Below are 16459 nucleotides of genomic sequence, written 5' to 3'. Positions count from 1 at the left end.
CTCTGCAAATTTCAGAAACTGTTTAATTAGATAACTGATCAAGAATCTGTTCTCATATTGCTACTGGGAATTAGCTACCTTTCAACCCGGCGCAAGTTATGTTGGTTGCCTTGCTAAATGATGTTTCCTGGCATCTGCAGAGTGGCCATGGATGGTCAGCCTTACCTTTATCAACCACCTGACCAGCTGCAGAGTCACCCTGGAGCAATGCTGTCTGTGCTAGAGCAGTGCTGCCATCCCCCTGCCTTGAGGGTATCGAGACCCATTCCAGGTAAGCTGTGAAAGCAAGAGACCAGATGGGTCACTGCCTGGGCTCACCCCCAGCGTACGTGCGGAACAGGGCAAGCACTCAACTAGAAATTGCCAACAACAGAAGTTTTTCAAGGTAAGTTGTCCCTGTGTGTGTTCTCCACTTGCTCCTACTGCTCACTCTTTTTAGAATCCAGAAGAAATGAAGGTATAGACAGCTTATAGTTCAGCCCACGAAGGAGGCAGGGCATGTGGGCATGCTGCAGGTGCAGCAGAACCTTCTGTGGAAGGGTTTGTAACGCCTGCCTTCAGCTGTAGCCAGAAGTTAAAGTCTGTTATTCATGGGAGGGAGGCATATCTTACTGGATTTTCATCGGTGGCTGGTGAGCTTCTGTCTACATTTAATATTGCTCTAGTTGCAACCGCGTTCCTTGGAGCCTGTAAAACTCGTGGGGGTTAATTTTATACAAATTGAAATTAATGAAACTCTTCAAAGCTGAAATGAAACCCTGTGGACTGCAGGAAAAAAGGCAATCTAAAAAATGAAAAGGGGAGGCAGCCTTCTCTATGCCAATTGTATTTATGATCAGTGTAAAAATAACATATAAGGCAGTGGGTAATATTAAAAAGAAAAAAAAAAGGTAGAATGCTACTGGCAAATGATTGAAATAGCTACTGATTTACGGTGAATTCAGACCTTACATGCCAGTAGCCTGGCTGTGCATGTTGCACCTCCCAGAGGTGTCTGTCTGTCTCAGAACTTCTCTGAAACGGCTCCATGGGAACCACTGTTTGTGGTTTATGTTGAGACCTGGAAATTACTCCTCATGGGGTGGACTTGTGCTCACAAAATGTGCATCTGTAATACAGACTGGGGATGATTTGGGCTGAATAACATTGATTTTGATACTCCGCTTGTAAGCAACTTTAAATTAGATGTGTAACGATGCTGTGTATGGGCTGCCCACCTGAGAGGGTTCGGTGGTTGTGTCTGTCACCGTTCGTTAGCATTGCTTCTGGTGCGTGCATACCAGAGCCCTTAATTACACTCATGCATTTTCAGACGAGGCTAGTCTTTACGTTTTAGATGTTTTTATTTTAAACCTGCTGATCTCAGGTGGCCTTCTGACAGCTGTGGTGGTTCAGGTGGGAGATTGATGCTGTTTGCTTGGAGAGTTCAGCAGAGTCTTCCAGCCTCCTGGTGAGGCCAGAGGCGGCACGATTGTACCTTCCCTCTGCCACTGAATTGGCGTTGAGTAGTGGAGGATCCCTGGAGGAAGCTGTGACTGGGGATGTGCAATTTGTTAATCTCACCATTCAGCAGGATTTGATCAATGTTGTGACTAGGGATGTGGAGGTAATTGGAAGCAGCTCCTGATGAACTGATTTACAGAAGTCTGCTAACAACAACAGCTTGTGCTAACAACACTGAACATTTGGGAGAAACTTTGTTTTAGAAACATGTTTTGCAGTCTGCTTCTACCTTTACACATGTGAAAATGTTGTTAGATCCATCTTACATTGAAAAAAAGCTTGTTTCCTTCCCATGGCTCCCCCACATCCATGATTCCTCCAAACCGGAAGTGAGTTCCTCTGCTGCCAGCAGTCGGGATAAGATTCTTCTTATTGAAGAAAATAACAGCTGATTAAAACCAACAACAGAGCACAGCTCTTCACGTGTTTCAGTTTAGACTCAAAATGAAAAAAAATCGTCTATGTGTATTTCTGAATACAGAAAGCTCATTCACCAAACCCAGCAAGAGGGAAATCTGAAGGTCAGCTCGTTGGGTGCTCAAGAGGTTCCACCTGTTGTCCTGTTTGTAACGGTGCACGGTGAGGACTGTGGCCAATGTAAATGTTTGTTTTTCATGGGCAGGAGAACTAAGTACCAAAGCTAATAATAGAGTAATACAAGTGTTTGTTTTCAGAAGCTTTCATATGTGTGTGCTCTTTAAAAAGCATCTTTCAAATTTTCTTAGGAATTGATATTGGTGATTAAAAATATTTTCAAATCATCAGTATTACATCTTCAACATAATCAAAAGATGTTTCATTTGATACATTTTAGTTCTTTCTATACTCCCCTTTTTTGCTTTAGAAGGGCCAGTAACAGTCCCCAGAGAGGTCCTATTCGTTCTTCTACTCATCTTCTGATTCCCAGTTAACGCTGCTGGTGTAGGTCCTCTTTTACCTCCTGCCCAAGAGAGAGGAACTGAGGAACGTACATGGCAGTCACCTGCCTCGGTTATGTTCTGTGCCTTGACAACAACCCAAGCTTTTGGATAACATCCCCAAGCCTTTACACAATTATTTTGATCCTTGCCTTTTCAGCAATCATCTTCTCAACAGACCAGGCCCTATCGTGCCTCTTTAAGACCTACAAGACACCTTTCCCCCTGGGCCACTGCTTCAAATGGCATCTTTCCTGATTGGCTGGACAGGGAGTTCCCACACTCCTGTACCCGAGCTCACCGCTTGAGATCAGCACCACCAGCCTTTCTGTCTAGCACCTTACGAGTCCTGCTTAAATGAATTTGTTCTCTCCTCTTTCACTTTTCTTTTTCCTCTGCTGCTGCACTTGTTGCTTCTCCGAAAGGTTCAGATCAAGGAGGCTGTGCCATCGTTTCTGTGTTTGCCTGGGATGCAGTGCTCTGCCCTTGCTTTCAAGCTCATGCAAGGAGCTATAAACTGTGGCTGATCTTTCCTCTTCTCCCCGTATCTTTTCATCAGTATTAACTTTATGGTTTGCCTCGTGTATTTGACTCTGTATTTATCTTTTGTGGACTCAGAGTTCTGCCCAAACACTCTCTCCTTGTACTTTAGATTCTGTATTATGTCAGGACCTTACTCAGCTGGCTGAAATTTCAGCGTTGGATGAACATCCCGCCCTGTATCCAAGGTTAATGCCAGGTTTTCTGGGAATTTCTCTCTGAATGTTTTCTTTTGGATACCAGCCCCAGAGACCCTGTAAATCACCAGCATCCCCCCCACATTCGGATCAATCTAAGGCATGTAAGCAAATACTTTGGTGGTTTAGTTTGTGTTTTGGTAGCATGTACAGTTTTGTTTCTTTTTACTTTCATTCAAATTGCTCTAACGCAGTTTCTTTACCACCTTTGTCCAAACGATACTGAAAACAGCATTTCAGGATCGGGTATTGGGAGGAGCAAAACTACCTTCTGGCCACCTTCTTTTTTGTCCCAGCACCCGTTGTTTACAGCTCCAGAGTCTATTGAAAGGAAACTTCCTTCATAGCTGAGAAGTTGGTTGATGAACAGTAGAGTCATATTTACAAGAAAGCTGCTTAACGACAGTCTGAAGCCAAGGAGGAGAAAAAGCCCTTTCCTGATTACCATGAGTTTAACTCTTTTATTGTAACCCTGTAAATTCTGTTATTCCCATCCCTCAGCAACTTAGGCTTCAGACAGGGGTTGAATGGCGGAGCTTTGTTGATGGTTGTAGCCGTTGCTAGGGGACAGGCTGGGGGAGGTGAGTCATGCCATTTACAGTCGGCCTAAAGGAGCATTTGGAAATGCTGGAGCTCAGAAATTTCCTTCTGGGTTCTGTGTTGCTGAGAGTCCGAGTGCTTTGTGGCTGTGAAGGGTGCTTTAGAAACACACACGATGGTAACGGAGGCATTAAACACCCTGGTGTCTCCAGTTACGTGTACTTTTCTATGTTTTAAATTGTTCTGCTGCTTCTTACTTCTTTGATAATTATGTTTTTAGTTAAAAGCTGACCATGTGCAAATAGTATGAAAAGACAGTTCTTGCAAATCACATTAAAATTAAATACTACAAATTTTCATCATTTCTTTACTGTAAGAAGCATGATTTTCAAATGCAATTGCATGTACGTGTCTGAACTTTCTTGGACATGTTCACAGGCTTTTATTTTATTTTCTTGGACATATTCACAGGCATTTTTTAATTTTTTTTTTTATTTTGTCTGCTGTGGGAGGGTGGCAGCTTCAGGTACCACCAGCAGTGAGAACCTGACCTGTAGTAGGTAGGTGAGGTTTTACAAGCTTTGTCTTTGGTGAAACACAAGGTGGGTAAATAGAATTTTGTATTGTAAATGCTGTGACAGTTTGGAGAGAACACAGAGGAAGCACCTAGCTGGGCCTGACAGGTATCACACAGAATTACCAAGGTGAAAAAACCCCATATAGGCAGTTTGGGGGTGTAATAGCTGGAGCTGGAGAGGGACTCTTTGTCAGGAAGCGTAGTGACAGGACAAGGGGTAATGGTTTTAAATTGGAAGAGGGGAGATTTAGATTAGATATTAGGAAGAAATTCTTTACTGTGAGGGTGGTGAGACACTGGAACAGGTTGCCCAGAGAAGCTGTGGATGCCCCATCCCTGGAGGTGTTCAGGGCCAGGCTGGATGGGGCTCTGGGCAACGTGGTCTGGTGGGAGGTGTCCCTGCCCATGGCAGGGGGGTTGGAACTGGATGATCTTCAAGGTCCCTTCCAACCCAAACCGTTCTATGATTCTATGACACGCAGTGCCTTTGGTGAGCCAGGTTCAAGTGTGCAGCCCGGGAGAGCAGTCAGACCCAGGGGCTTTAGAAGACTCAGGCTTTTCTCAGCACGTTTCAGTCTTTCAGCCCTTCAGCTGGGGGCTGTAGACCCTCGCCACGCTGTGATTCCCCCTTGTCACTCGTGCTGGAGGAGTTTACCGACATGTGACACAGTGCATCAGCGGTGCCGTTCTTCAAAACAAGAAACCCGTTATTTCCTGGGGGCGTTTCGCTTTCAGCACCAGAGGTGAGGTCTCAGCCCCCGGCCCCGCTCCCACGCCCGGCCCCGGCGGGACGCGCCGCCTGCGCTACCGGCCGCCGCCGCCAGAGGGAGCCCGGGACCGCCCGCCGCTGGGGCGACCGCGACACCGTCCCCATCCCCGACGCTGTCCCCAATCTCCTCCCCAATCCTGTCCTCATCCCTGTCCCCATCCCCATCTTGAACCCCAACCCCGACCCTGTACCCTCCCCTCTCCCGTCCTGCTACTAGTACTAGTGGCCAAATATTTTCTGTGACACACGCAGTGCTCTTGAATAACGTGCGTGTGGCACCCAGTAGCATCCCCCGCAAGATTTCCTGGGTAAGGAGTTTGGTTTTTTGTAACTGTGCCCCGTGATGAACCCTCCCCTCCAACTCTCTCACCACCGGCAACCCCTCCATCCGACCCTGCAACTGGTGCTTCGCCTCAGGAGCTGGTAGAGGTGTGCTCCTACAGACCAGTGGCAGCCAAGCTGTGAAAAGCAGGAACATATCCTTGCATTTGTAATTCTGTCTTCTCTGAAGGGGATTATACGTTTTTCAAATAGCATTACGTTGGTTTTCTTTTTCTTCTATTCATTAACACACCATCTTCTGTTGTAAGTGCTGCAGTAACAGCTTTAAATTTTTATTTAATTAAATCTGTTGACAAAACAGGAGATCACAAGGCTTCAAGAAGTTAAAATTATAACAGTCTGTCTCTCTGAGGTGCTGAAAAACTATAAACCGTTCTTCTTTTTCCCCCCATACCTGAGCATGAGCTGTATGCTCAAAAGCATACCCTTTTCTCCTTCCAGCTATGACAGATGGCTTCCTTGCAGTCCTTCCTTCTTTCTAGGTTCAGAAACGCTTAGACTACGTGACTCCCGCAATAAAAGGTTAATTTAACTATTTGCACCCTCCTGGTACATCCCCTCGATAAACTTAAGAGAGAAACAGCTGCGCTGGCTTGTAAACAAACGGCAGCTCACATGGGGCAGGTCCAGGAGTTACCATTCCTCGGTCGACGGGTTTGAGAATCAAAAATAAATGGCATGCCTGAAATAGCACGGTGTCCAGGTAATTTAGGGCCATTCCCGTGTAATAATGGGATCCATCCAAATGCAAATCCGCAGCTTGAGGCTTGGGCTACTTTCGCAAACTGCTCAGGTCCCGGGGGCAAAACAACAGATGTCCCTCCCTCCGCCGACACAGCAACTGCAAACAGACGTATGAACACCTCCCTTCTCCAAAATAGGGGTCTGTGGTTAATAATAAGCAGGATTTCAGATACGGTTTGCGTGACTGTGTAAGATCCAAAAATACATTTAGCGAGTTCGGTGCGATCAAACAAGAAATAAGCAAAATGCTTATTAAGACGCGGCTGATGCAAAGGCTGATAAATCCCAGAGATGGAGACTGCGTCTGTGAAAAACAGAGCAAACTACGGAACGGGACGGTAGCGAACCCACACCTGGCTGTGTAACGCCACGCGTGATTGTATGAGTTTATTTCCTCAAAATCTGAGATAAAAGCAGTAGGCATCCGGACTACCTGGGGTGGGGGTACAACAGGTTCTGCCCCCGCAGGAGAGCAAGGCACGCTCGGGTTATTCACCACCCCTTCGGGCATTACAGCATCGCCTCGGCACCACCCGAGCCCGCACGGTACCGGGGAACCGGCGCCGCGGAGCCCCGTTGGCACCTCCTCGCCCTCCATTTTCAAAGGGCGCGTGTAACAGGTTGCGCCTCCCGTTCGCCTCAAGTTTTCCTCGGCGGGGTTTGGCGCTGCCGGCGCATCCCCCAAAGCGCCGTTCCTGCCCCGCTTTTCGGGCAGCTTCCTGATGGGTTTGGTTTCTTTTTCCCCAGCAGAAACTCCCCTCCGCGCGTTGCCGTCCCGCACCCGCGCTGCTCCGCGGCGGAGGAGGGCACGGCGCCTCACAGCTCCCGGCAACGCGGCTACGAACCGGCCCCTGAGCCGCGGGGTCCCGCATCCCCCCCGCTTACCAACGGGACCGGGGCGGAGCGGGCCGCCCCTACCTCCCGGGGCCACAGAGGGCGGGCAGCCGCCGGTGCCCCCCTCACCAGCCTTGAGGCGGAGGCGCGACGGGCCGGGCCGGTGGCCCCCGGCTCCTCAGCTCGTCCCGCCCCCGCGGCCGCCCCGAATCGCCGCCCATTGGCAGGCGCCCACCCTCTCCTCGCTTCTCATTGGCGACGGGCCGCGCCCGTCACGGCGCTGCCGCCTGTCCGGGTCCCACCGCCGGGGCGAGGGCGCGCGCCGGGTGCAGGTACCGCGGGCGGAGCCGGGCTGAGCGGCCGGAGCCTGGCGGCGGGGCTCGGGGGGCTCTCCCGCCCGCGGGGCTGAGCCCGGCCTGTTGCTGCCGGCAGGAGGGACGGCGGTGGTGGCGGCGTCTCCCCCCCCGCCCCGTGGCGGGGGAGCGATGGGCCGCGCATTGTTTGCCCTGTAGGCAGCGCCCGGCGGGCAGCGGGGCGGCGGACCATGGGCTCCGCGCCTTTGTCTCCCGAGTGAGCCAGCCCCGCCGCCTCCTCCTTCTCCTCCTCCTCCTCCTCCTCCTCCCGCCGCCGCCACCATGGACGTGACCGTCTCGGAGCTGCTGGAGCTCTTCCTGAGGAGCCCCTTGGTGACCTGGGTGAGTGGGCAGGGGAGCTGAGGAGGAGGAGGGGGGTGTGCGGCCGCCATCCCTCCCTCCCCCAACCCCGCTGTCCTTCCCTCTCCCGGCAGGTGAAGACCTTCGGGGCCCTGGGGAGCGGGGAGGAGGACAGCCTCGGCGTCTACATGGAGCTGGTGGATGGCGTCGTCCTGAACAAAATCATGCTGCAGATGTGAGTGGGGTCCCGGGGGAGGAGGCGGGGGTGGGGGTGTCGCCTCGGCCCCCCGGGGCAGCGGGGAGGCGGCCGCCCCCTCGGGCGGTGCCGCCGGTCGCTCCCGGTCGGTCACGGCAGCGGCTCCGCTGGGGACGGGTCCGCGGCGTGTGGCCGGAGGGACCGGGACAGGCCCCGAGCAGCCCCTCCGCCTCTTTTCCTTTTAGTTACTATTTGAATTAACAAAAAACAGCGGGGGAGTGAGGAGAGACCCAAACTCATCAACTTCTATAAAATCGACTTTAACTTTTTTCTAGGTTATTTTTTAGGGGGGGGTAGGACTGTATGTGGGGTTTTTTTTTGTTTTTTTCTCTAAACAGTTATTTTGTTTAAATAGGCTTTAGAGGAAGGCAGTACAAATAAGGAAATGAAAGTACTTTATCATATGAAACTTTACTGGGAAGACTTCAGCTGAAGTGTATCTACATTCTCATGTAAACTTTGCTGTTAAAACAACACCCAACTTCTGTGCTCTCTCGGGCAGTGCTATAAGGGTTTGTCTTGAGGAAACTTAAAAATAGATTAAAAGAGCAAACGCTGAAAATACCTTAACATTGAAGTGAATTGTTGATGAAACATGCACATTTTTTTTAACCACATCCTTTCCTGTCGATGGCCTGCTGCCTGTAGATCCTGACTGTTTCATCGCATCTCTCCATTTGCTTTTAAATATTCTGAAATGTGTCTGATGAAGAATTTGTAGGGAGATGCATTTAACTTTCAGGGGAGGAAACTTTCAAGTGACTTAAATCTAGTTGAAGCTTGACCAGTGATTTGTAATGTTAGGCCAAGTCCAAGCACTTAAACAAAGAGCTCCTATTAGTATCTTTAAGTGAAATTCTTGAAAAGTTACTTTAGAAAGTCTGACAACCCATGCCCCACCCACTCAAGTTGGCAAGTTTTGTTATCTCCTGGTACCTGGCTGCTCCATCTGAAAAAGTAATCAAATTAATCTTCTGCTTTGATGTTACTAACATTGTGAACTGGAACTTAAGAGAAGCTGGTGAGGATTCATGGTTTGGGAGAGAACCCAGATCAATCAGCCCACCTGGGGATAACAAAGTGCTGTGAAATGTTAGCTGGGATGGAAACCTGATATAAAGAGAACAATTTCTAGCACTTCCCAAGGAGTAATTACACTTTAAAAAGAAATCTTTCTGCAAATTAGAGCCTTGAGCATGAGCGTTCAGATTGAGACTTGTACTTTTCCAAGATGTGGGAAATTGGCTTTTGATTTATGACCTTTGTGTTTGGCACAGAGATGACCAACCAAGCTGTAAAGAAACAGCAGCAGTTGAGTTTGCTGCAGGGTTAACTGACTAAACTATCACTGTTATCTAACATGTGAAAGAATCTTATTATTTCAAAATAAGAAAAACTCACAATACTTAGTCACTCCTGAATTTTGTTATTAAATTGGCTCAAGTTATGTGGCTTTTGAATGACTGTGGCATTCTTATGAGTGATGTATTTTAGAAGCGCTTTGTCAGGCAGTGTATGCAAACTGAAATATTTTGTAGTTGGCCACTGAAATATGTCTAAGGAGAGGTAAAATTGTTAAAGGAGTGAATGGCAAGATCTCATTGGAATAAGGAAGATGAGCACAGAGACTGACCGAGCGCAATGACACTAGCTGGTGTTTTGTCAGGTATCATGTATTTGTGAGAAATGCCCTGGCATGTTTACTTGCCCTCAGCAGTCAGGAAAATGTTTGGTTTTTTTCCAAAAAGAAGATATCCCTGCCTGCAGTGTTGCAGAAAGTGTAAGTGGGGGAAGCATAAGCCATGTCGAGTAGGAAACTGTCCCATCATACACAATCAGGGCTTTTTTTTCCCCCCTCTTTTTAGGCAGCTTTGGCAGTGCTTCTAATGGTGTCTGAGGAGCTAGAAGCTAAGAGCTTTCTACCAAAAACCCAAAATTTTTTAACTTGTGAAGGATTGCAGTTGTACTTACGGATAATAACCCAGCAAGGCGCTCAGCAGAGGTGCTGTCTATGACCTTCACTTTTTCCTGACTTAACCTTTAGAAATTGCAGTGCAATTACTGCTTGCCTGTAAATCAGGAAAGCCTTGCAAGGCATGTTTCTGCTCCACAAAGCTTTCAGAATAGAAAAATAAATGTGTTTTTTAAAATGCTTGCTCATCACTTTTTTCTTTTTTTTTTTTCCTCCAAGTCTCTGAAGAGGACTTTTGGTGCTTAGCTTAAAATTTTTTTTTTTTTTTCCTGTTAAAATGGCATTAATGAAGACCTTTGATAAATCTGCTAGAATTCCACGTGCCGTGCTGTGATAGTGTTGATTGCCTGAAAGTGCAGATGCAGGCACATGCATGCAGAGAGCTGGGGGGCAGGAGGGTGAAAGAGCTGGGCTCTCGATGTGGGTAGCTGTCTGCTCACTTGGGTGTTACTTTCTCTGTAGTTTTTTAGCTTAAATATCCTGCTTGCCTGCTTATTGGAACATGAATTAGCACAGGCACATGAGCTTGCATCTGAACACCGGGTGTGATGTGGCACTTTGCTGCACATCAACAGGTTTCTATCGGGGAAGATTTCAAAAGACAAATTGGGAATTTCACTATTAAAAAAATAAAACATTTTTGTCCTGCAGCTAAGCAGATTTTAAGTTTAATCTACGGCCAAAAGACAGGTGGATCTGTGAAGAAATCCAGATATACCTGTTGAGTGGAGACTGCTGAGTGAAAGGAAGGCTTTAGCTGTTTGAGGCGTGAGCGGGCTGTGCAGGTTCAGTCAGCCTCTAGTTTCTGTTGTAAGAGGTTGGATTTTGTCCAAAAAGCTGTCTGGCGACTTGGAGTGGGTGGAGAAGATCCCAACTGCTTGGCGTTTGTGGTGTCAACGGTTTTTAGGAGGTGGGCTCCTATCGGCGAGGCAGCTGTGTCACCAGAGAGATTCGTGACACCTATCTCTTTTCCTGGCTGCGTGACAGGAGGGGAAGACAGGGCTGTGCCTTCACTCCATCCTCAGCAGGAACGAGCAGCTCGCAGGAACGCTAGCCCTCAATAAAATGTGGTTTGCTCGGGCACACCAACCATAGCCACCGTGCAAGGGCAGAGAAAGGGGACCCGGCCAAGGCTTAGGCAGATTCTGGCCACAAAGTGGTCAAGTAGACGACTGGCTCTTGGGCTCTGCTGGTGATCCCTTTGCTGCAGATCCCTCACAAAGAACCTTTTTAAAAGAGAGTTGGGGATTGCTTATTTCTCAACAGTGGTGCCTAGCTGCTTAGCCAGTTAAATCTAATAGGAAGAGGCAGACAGCAGCGTTTGATTTTCCCACTTCCATTTTAAAAGAGGACAAATCTTTTTTTTTTTCAAGTCATTTTGCTATAAATGAGTGGTTTCCTTTTCCTGTGCTCTCTCCAAGTGTGTGCCCCAGCCTGATCATGCGTGAAGGGCACGTTGATTTTTGCAGATTTGCAGTACTGGCTGAATGCAAAAATGCTTGTTAATCTTCAAAGTGGAGCTGCTGTCTCCTGAGCTTCTGTGTTTCTGGTGCATTTACGTGCATCAGGTTAATGGGTTTCTCTGTGGACAATTTTTGAAGAACTTTGTTCAGATGGCAGTGTGTCACTTCCTGGTATGAAACTAGCACGTGGTGACACTGCATCGGCTGCCTTCAGTGTTATGGTTGCAGCTGTGGCATAAGGCTACCTGCAAGCCTAAGCAAATGTTTACCCTGTTGTAGGAAGTTTTATGTGGGAAATGATGTGGGGGCTTACACATGCAGGCGTGCAAACATGTAAGTGTTTTCATATCGACTTGTTCTAATTTTTCCAATTGATGGTTTTCTGTTACGCGTTCCTGGTTGCTGAATATTTTGTTAGGAATACATCTGATAAAACCACTTGTGTTAAAAACACATAGTAAAAATGCACAATAGTAGATTTTTCGATTTAAATTGCAGCTGTCATGGTTTGTGGTACTATCAATCTGTCATCTCTAAGTTATTCCACGTGACAGGAACAGCCATGTCGTGAGTGCCCACTTCTTGTGGTTTGTAGCAAATGGCACAAATACCGGAAGGTTGAAGATACACATCTGTTTAATTTAAAATCTTATTTAAACGTTCATTTTTCTACCATTTTCCAGGCAGTTTAGAAACCCTTCCAGCCTTCAGCGGCTTCATCCCACTTCACATTAGAGGAAGGCAGAGTTAGTCTGGTCCAGGAGTGGTGTATTTCCAGTTAGTGAGTTACCCGCAGAGCAAAGAGCTGTGGGATGCTGGGCACAGCCAGCTCCTTCTGGTGGCTCATAACCCTCGGGCCCCTTACTCATCAAAATTGCTTGTCAGAAATTGCTCAAATGGGATTGTCATTTTGTATTTTAAAAATGAATATTATTTTTTTTGTTGTTACTTTTATTAATCGGTGGCTTAAGGGGTTGCATCTTCAAGTACTTGTGCCACTGGCCCTACGCCTGCTCAACGGGTCACTTGATCTCTGTCTCTTGGCCCTTTAGTTCCTCTGTGCTCTTGTAAAAGTCATGAAGGTGTACAAACTGGAGGACTTCTTTAAAATGTTTGGGTATATAGTAAGGTTTGAGGCTTGCTTTCTCTTTATTTTGCTTGGGTGTTTTTTTTACTGGTTTCCAAAGTTGCTTAGGCACACCTCAGTCATGCTGCTTCAGTCTTACTTAGATAACTTTTTTGATCTTGAGGAGTAGGTGGTTTTTAAAAAAAGAGAATTGCACTTTTCATTATATTTGCATGCAAGGGAAAGACCAAACATCAAAGGACTGAAAACGTGTCCCACTGAAGTTGTGTTCAGGGATTTTTCAGATACAAATTCCTGTCTCAATGTTTGGGTTACCTGGTTAGTGTTGCAAAAGAATCTCTTTTTAATTTTAAATATGATGCTTGTAAAGGGTTTCTTTCTGTGAAATTCTTCATAAACAAGTTTCACCAACCAAGCTATAACGTGCAGAGTGTTGTACCAGAAGCTCTGCCTTCTTGAGGGTAGAAATGTGTGTAAAGACAATTTGCTGACCTTTCACATCTTGTGCAAAGGCTCCTCTCTGAAGTGAGCTCAGGTGCTGGATGAAGTTGGTTACACCACACAATCAGAAGTCCAGTCAGTCATTGTTTTCAAGCTACATTCTGTTTTCAGAAAAGCTTTTAACTTCCTTGTCTGTGTGGAGGAAGAGAAGGCAGGACTGCCCCAGTGACACTGTGCTGCAGCTTGGCTCCAGGTTAAGAGGACTCCAAGGTCAATGGCATTAAGGGATCTTGGGGCAACCAATTACCCTTAATGAAGATGATAGGATAAAAGCTCCAGAATTGCTTCTGAGGGCCCAATCCTGCCGATGCTTATGTTCTTGTAACAGACGACTAGTTCCACGGTGCCAAACGATGAGCAAGTCTTATCTTGGAAGGAGTTGTTCTGTCTTACGTCCTTTTGAAAACCTCATCCAAGTCCTGCAGTTACACTGCCTACAGCTGTCGAAGAAATTGCCTCTCCTTTGCTATGGTCAGTGGGTGCCTTTTGTGGATTTTTTGCCCCATTTTGTGCGGGTTTGGGAAGGGGCGTGGAGTAATGCTCCACTCCACAGTCAACGCTTGCTCTTCCTGGCTATAGACCTGGGTCACTGCAGAGAGTGAAATAGGGAGCGTGCTGCCTACACGAGCTTTCATGTGGAAATTAGAACTGTGGGCTGACCCTTCTGTTTGGCCAGCTTCTCTTTACTGTAAGTTTCTTCTCTTTTAAGCTTCCTGGTTTGTTGATGTGACTTTGCCTAAAAAGGCTAAGCATCCTTCAAGGGTCCAACATCTGCTTAGGGTACCGAAGGCAACATACTCTCTGAGTTCAAGCCCAGGTGTCATTTACACTTCTCCAACTTGCCATTCTGCTGAAGACCCATGCTGTCAAACTGTGTATGGGTATGGCTTTTGCACTCTTGTATCTGAGCAACAGAAATATGGATTGTTACAGATTTTACTTAGAAAGCTTGTTACAGTTGTCCCTCTTTGTTCTCTTATTTATTTTTTTTATAGTTTATTTCAGTGCCAATTAGTGTACACAATCCTTTGCTGCTGTAAAGGCTGTCTAGGGTCTTGCTAGTTTACACCAGTGACAATTTTGGTCACCTGTAGTTCAGTTCATTTGAACCCTGGTATAAAAATGCTATGTGTGATGTTAGCTGCTGCCAAGGCATTTTTCTCTCATCTCTGGAATATCTGAGTATTCTGTCATAATTGTACACTGCTTTCACTAGAGAGGTGCTTTGGGATGATTGTGCATTTAAAAAAAAAATAGAAAGGAAGAAAAAGCTCTTTGACATACTTATGTAAACTTTGGCAGATATATTTTTAAAATAAATATTGGATCAGTTCTTCTTTTATTTCCCTTGTCAACACCTGAGTTCAATATTTGGCCCTGGAAGAGTTGTGAATGGCTTAATTAACAGCCAAAGCAGAGCTCTGGGAGGCAGGTGTTTGGATTGTGTAGGAGTTTGCTGATAAGAGTCTTTATTAGAGGGGAAACACAAAGCTTTGATCTATGCTATTGGCAGATAAAGGTTTTCAGGTTTCTTTTTTTTTGCAACATGTTAGGGTGTACATAGAGAATCTGCAGGTTTACGTTAATATTAAATAATTTGCAGGGTTTTTTTCCCCGTGTTTTATTTTTTATTTTAGAAATACAGTTGCTTCGGGTACAACTTGGATTTGCTTCCTTTAAAATCAAGCAAAAACTTGAGGCTTCTTTCCTTAAAATCTTTCCACCAACTCTTTTTCCTGTCTTGCCTTTATCTTGCCTTACCTATGTTTATATTTTGTTCATATCTTGAAGCCCAGTAGAGCTGTTTTTCGTGACACAGTGGGTATACGAGAGAGATCTAGTTAGATGATATGGGTATAATAAAAGTGCGGTGCCCCTTTTTTCCCCTCACTTAAGCGTATAATACCTCTGGGTTTTGCATTTTGCACTGTGATCACTGATCGTGTGTTAACACCCTCCTCTTGTCATAAAACTCCAAAGCCAGGGGAAGGCACGGTAGTCTTTCCTAGGCTTCCCTTTATTTGAATAAGATAAATCGCTTATTATCAGAGACTGCTTTGATCTAATGTGCAAAAACTAAATATGCTCTTTGCTTTGGGGAAGTATAGATAAGGAGGGAAGGTGCCCCCAATGGCTGTGTGAGTTAACCTGAAGTAGGTTACTTTGTGGCACGCAGGAGGATTTGCAAGTTATACATAGGTGCAAAAGTAATGAGCTTATTCTATCATGAATTAATGTATATGTGTCCTGTATAATGATGTCAGTGCATTTAATGGGAAAATTGTGAGTGGCTTTCCAAATGGTGCATTATTGAGATGCTAAGTTTTAGCACTGAATATACCAGTAATGGTTTGTTTTCTTTTTCCTCTTCCAATAGAGACCCTCGACCAACCAACCAACGTGTCAACAAGCATGTAAATAATGACACCTATCTTCGGGTTCAAAACCTGACCATCTTAGTCAGAAACATTAAGACTTACTATCAGGTGAGATCTCTGTTCTCTGCTCATTGATCTGTGGTGATTGCTGTAATGTTTCAGCTACTGTGGGGGCTGGTGGCTCAAAAAGAAGCTTGCTACAGGAAATGGAGAGGAAATTGTGTTTGTGTAAAAGTACTTTCAGCCATGCTTTCCTTATGAAACAACAGTATGCCTACCTCCTCTTTGGCCAGAGGCTGCTTCTCTGCCCCCCCTCTTTCTTTTTTAAAGAGAAATTGTGCTGGAAGGCTGTGATAGCACTTGGAGATAGATACATGTATCTCCTCTTTACAAAGGCTTTTTTGTGGTGGGGTTGTGTATGTGGAGGGGTTTGCTGAAATTGGAACAATGTTTTTGGGTATAAAACTTGTTTAAAACAAGTAACCTTCTCTTAAAGTGGCTGCCAGCAAATAAATCATTATGAAGAAACGTCTTCAGTGCTGGAATATAAACCTCAAACTGATATACTACTAATTAGGAAAAATAAATTTGTCCTTGTCTTAAAGGTAGACTTCTTATGCTGTGTGCCTGTTCTTAGGTGTTAAAGCAGTTGTTTGTTCCAAACTCCTTGTCTAAGAGACTTAAATGCAGGAATGACTGCAAATACACTTCTTAAGCAACATCCTTGAACTGACTGCCAGTGTTCCTCTGCTGTAATAGTGCTCCCCTAAAACCAGGGTGGTGACAGCTGAGCACTTCTGGAGACTTAGATGCATGTTGGTTGCTGCTGAAAAGCCATAGGAGTGAATTCAGTTACTCTAAATAGAATTTCTGCGAAGATACACTGTTGTGTATATTTAGACTTAGTGAGAGGGGTAACTGTTCTACCGTTTCCTTTTACACATCTTTTGCCAGATTTGAATGCTGTACAGTATAAACCAGGCTGAAAGCACTGAGGACTGTTACAGTGCTCCTCTGCATATGTGTCTCAATCATATCATGGACAAAACAACTAAACTGTAGGAGCTGATGTCAGTGTGCTCATCCTGGACTTCATATTTTCTGTACGTGTAGAAGAGACTGTGTATTGGCTTTGTCTTCAAAATACAGAAGAGATGTAATGTTTAACTACAGTAGTGCCTTTTGA

At 45.9% G+C, this 16459-nt stretch overlaps 1 protein-coding gene across 1 annotated transcript in view; it reads left to right on the top strand.

Annotated features, from left to right (window-relative positions):
- Positions 1 to 7326: 7326 nt before the first annotated feature.
- Positions 7327 to 16459, top strand: part of CCDC88C (coiled-coil domain containing 88C) — a 114074-nt gene continuing 104941 nt past the window's right edge. Inside the window, exons 1-3 of the mRNA XM_014957471.1 lie at positions 7327 to 7658; positions 7751 to 7851; positions 15273 to 15381. Coding sequence (XP_014812957.1) covers positions 7599 to 7658; positions 7751 to 7851; positions 15273 to 15381 — 270 coding nt within the window. The 5' untranslated portion in view covers positions 7327 to 7598. The remainder of the gene's footprint in view (positions 7659 to 7750; positions 7852 to 15272; positions 15382 to 16459) is intronic.

Source organism: Calidris pugnax, unplaced genomic scaffold (genome assembly GCF_001431845.1).
Source record: "Calidris pugnax isolate Ruff unplaced genomic scaffold, ASM143184v1 scaffold211, whole genome shotgun sequence".
Taxonomy (NCBI): Eukaryota; Metazoa; Chordata; class Aves; order Charadriiformes; family Scolopacidae; genus Calidris; species Calidris pugnax.
This window is presented reverse-complemented; position numbering and strand designations above follow the sequence as displayed.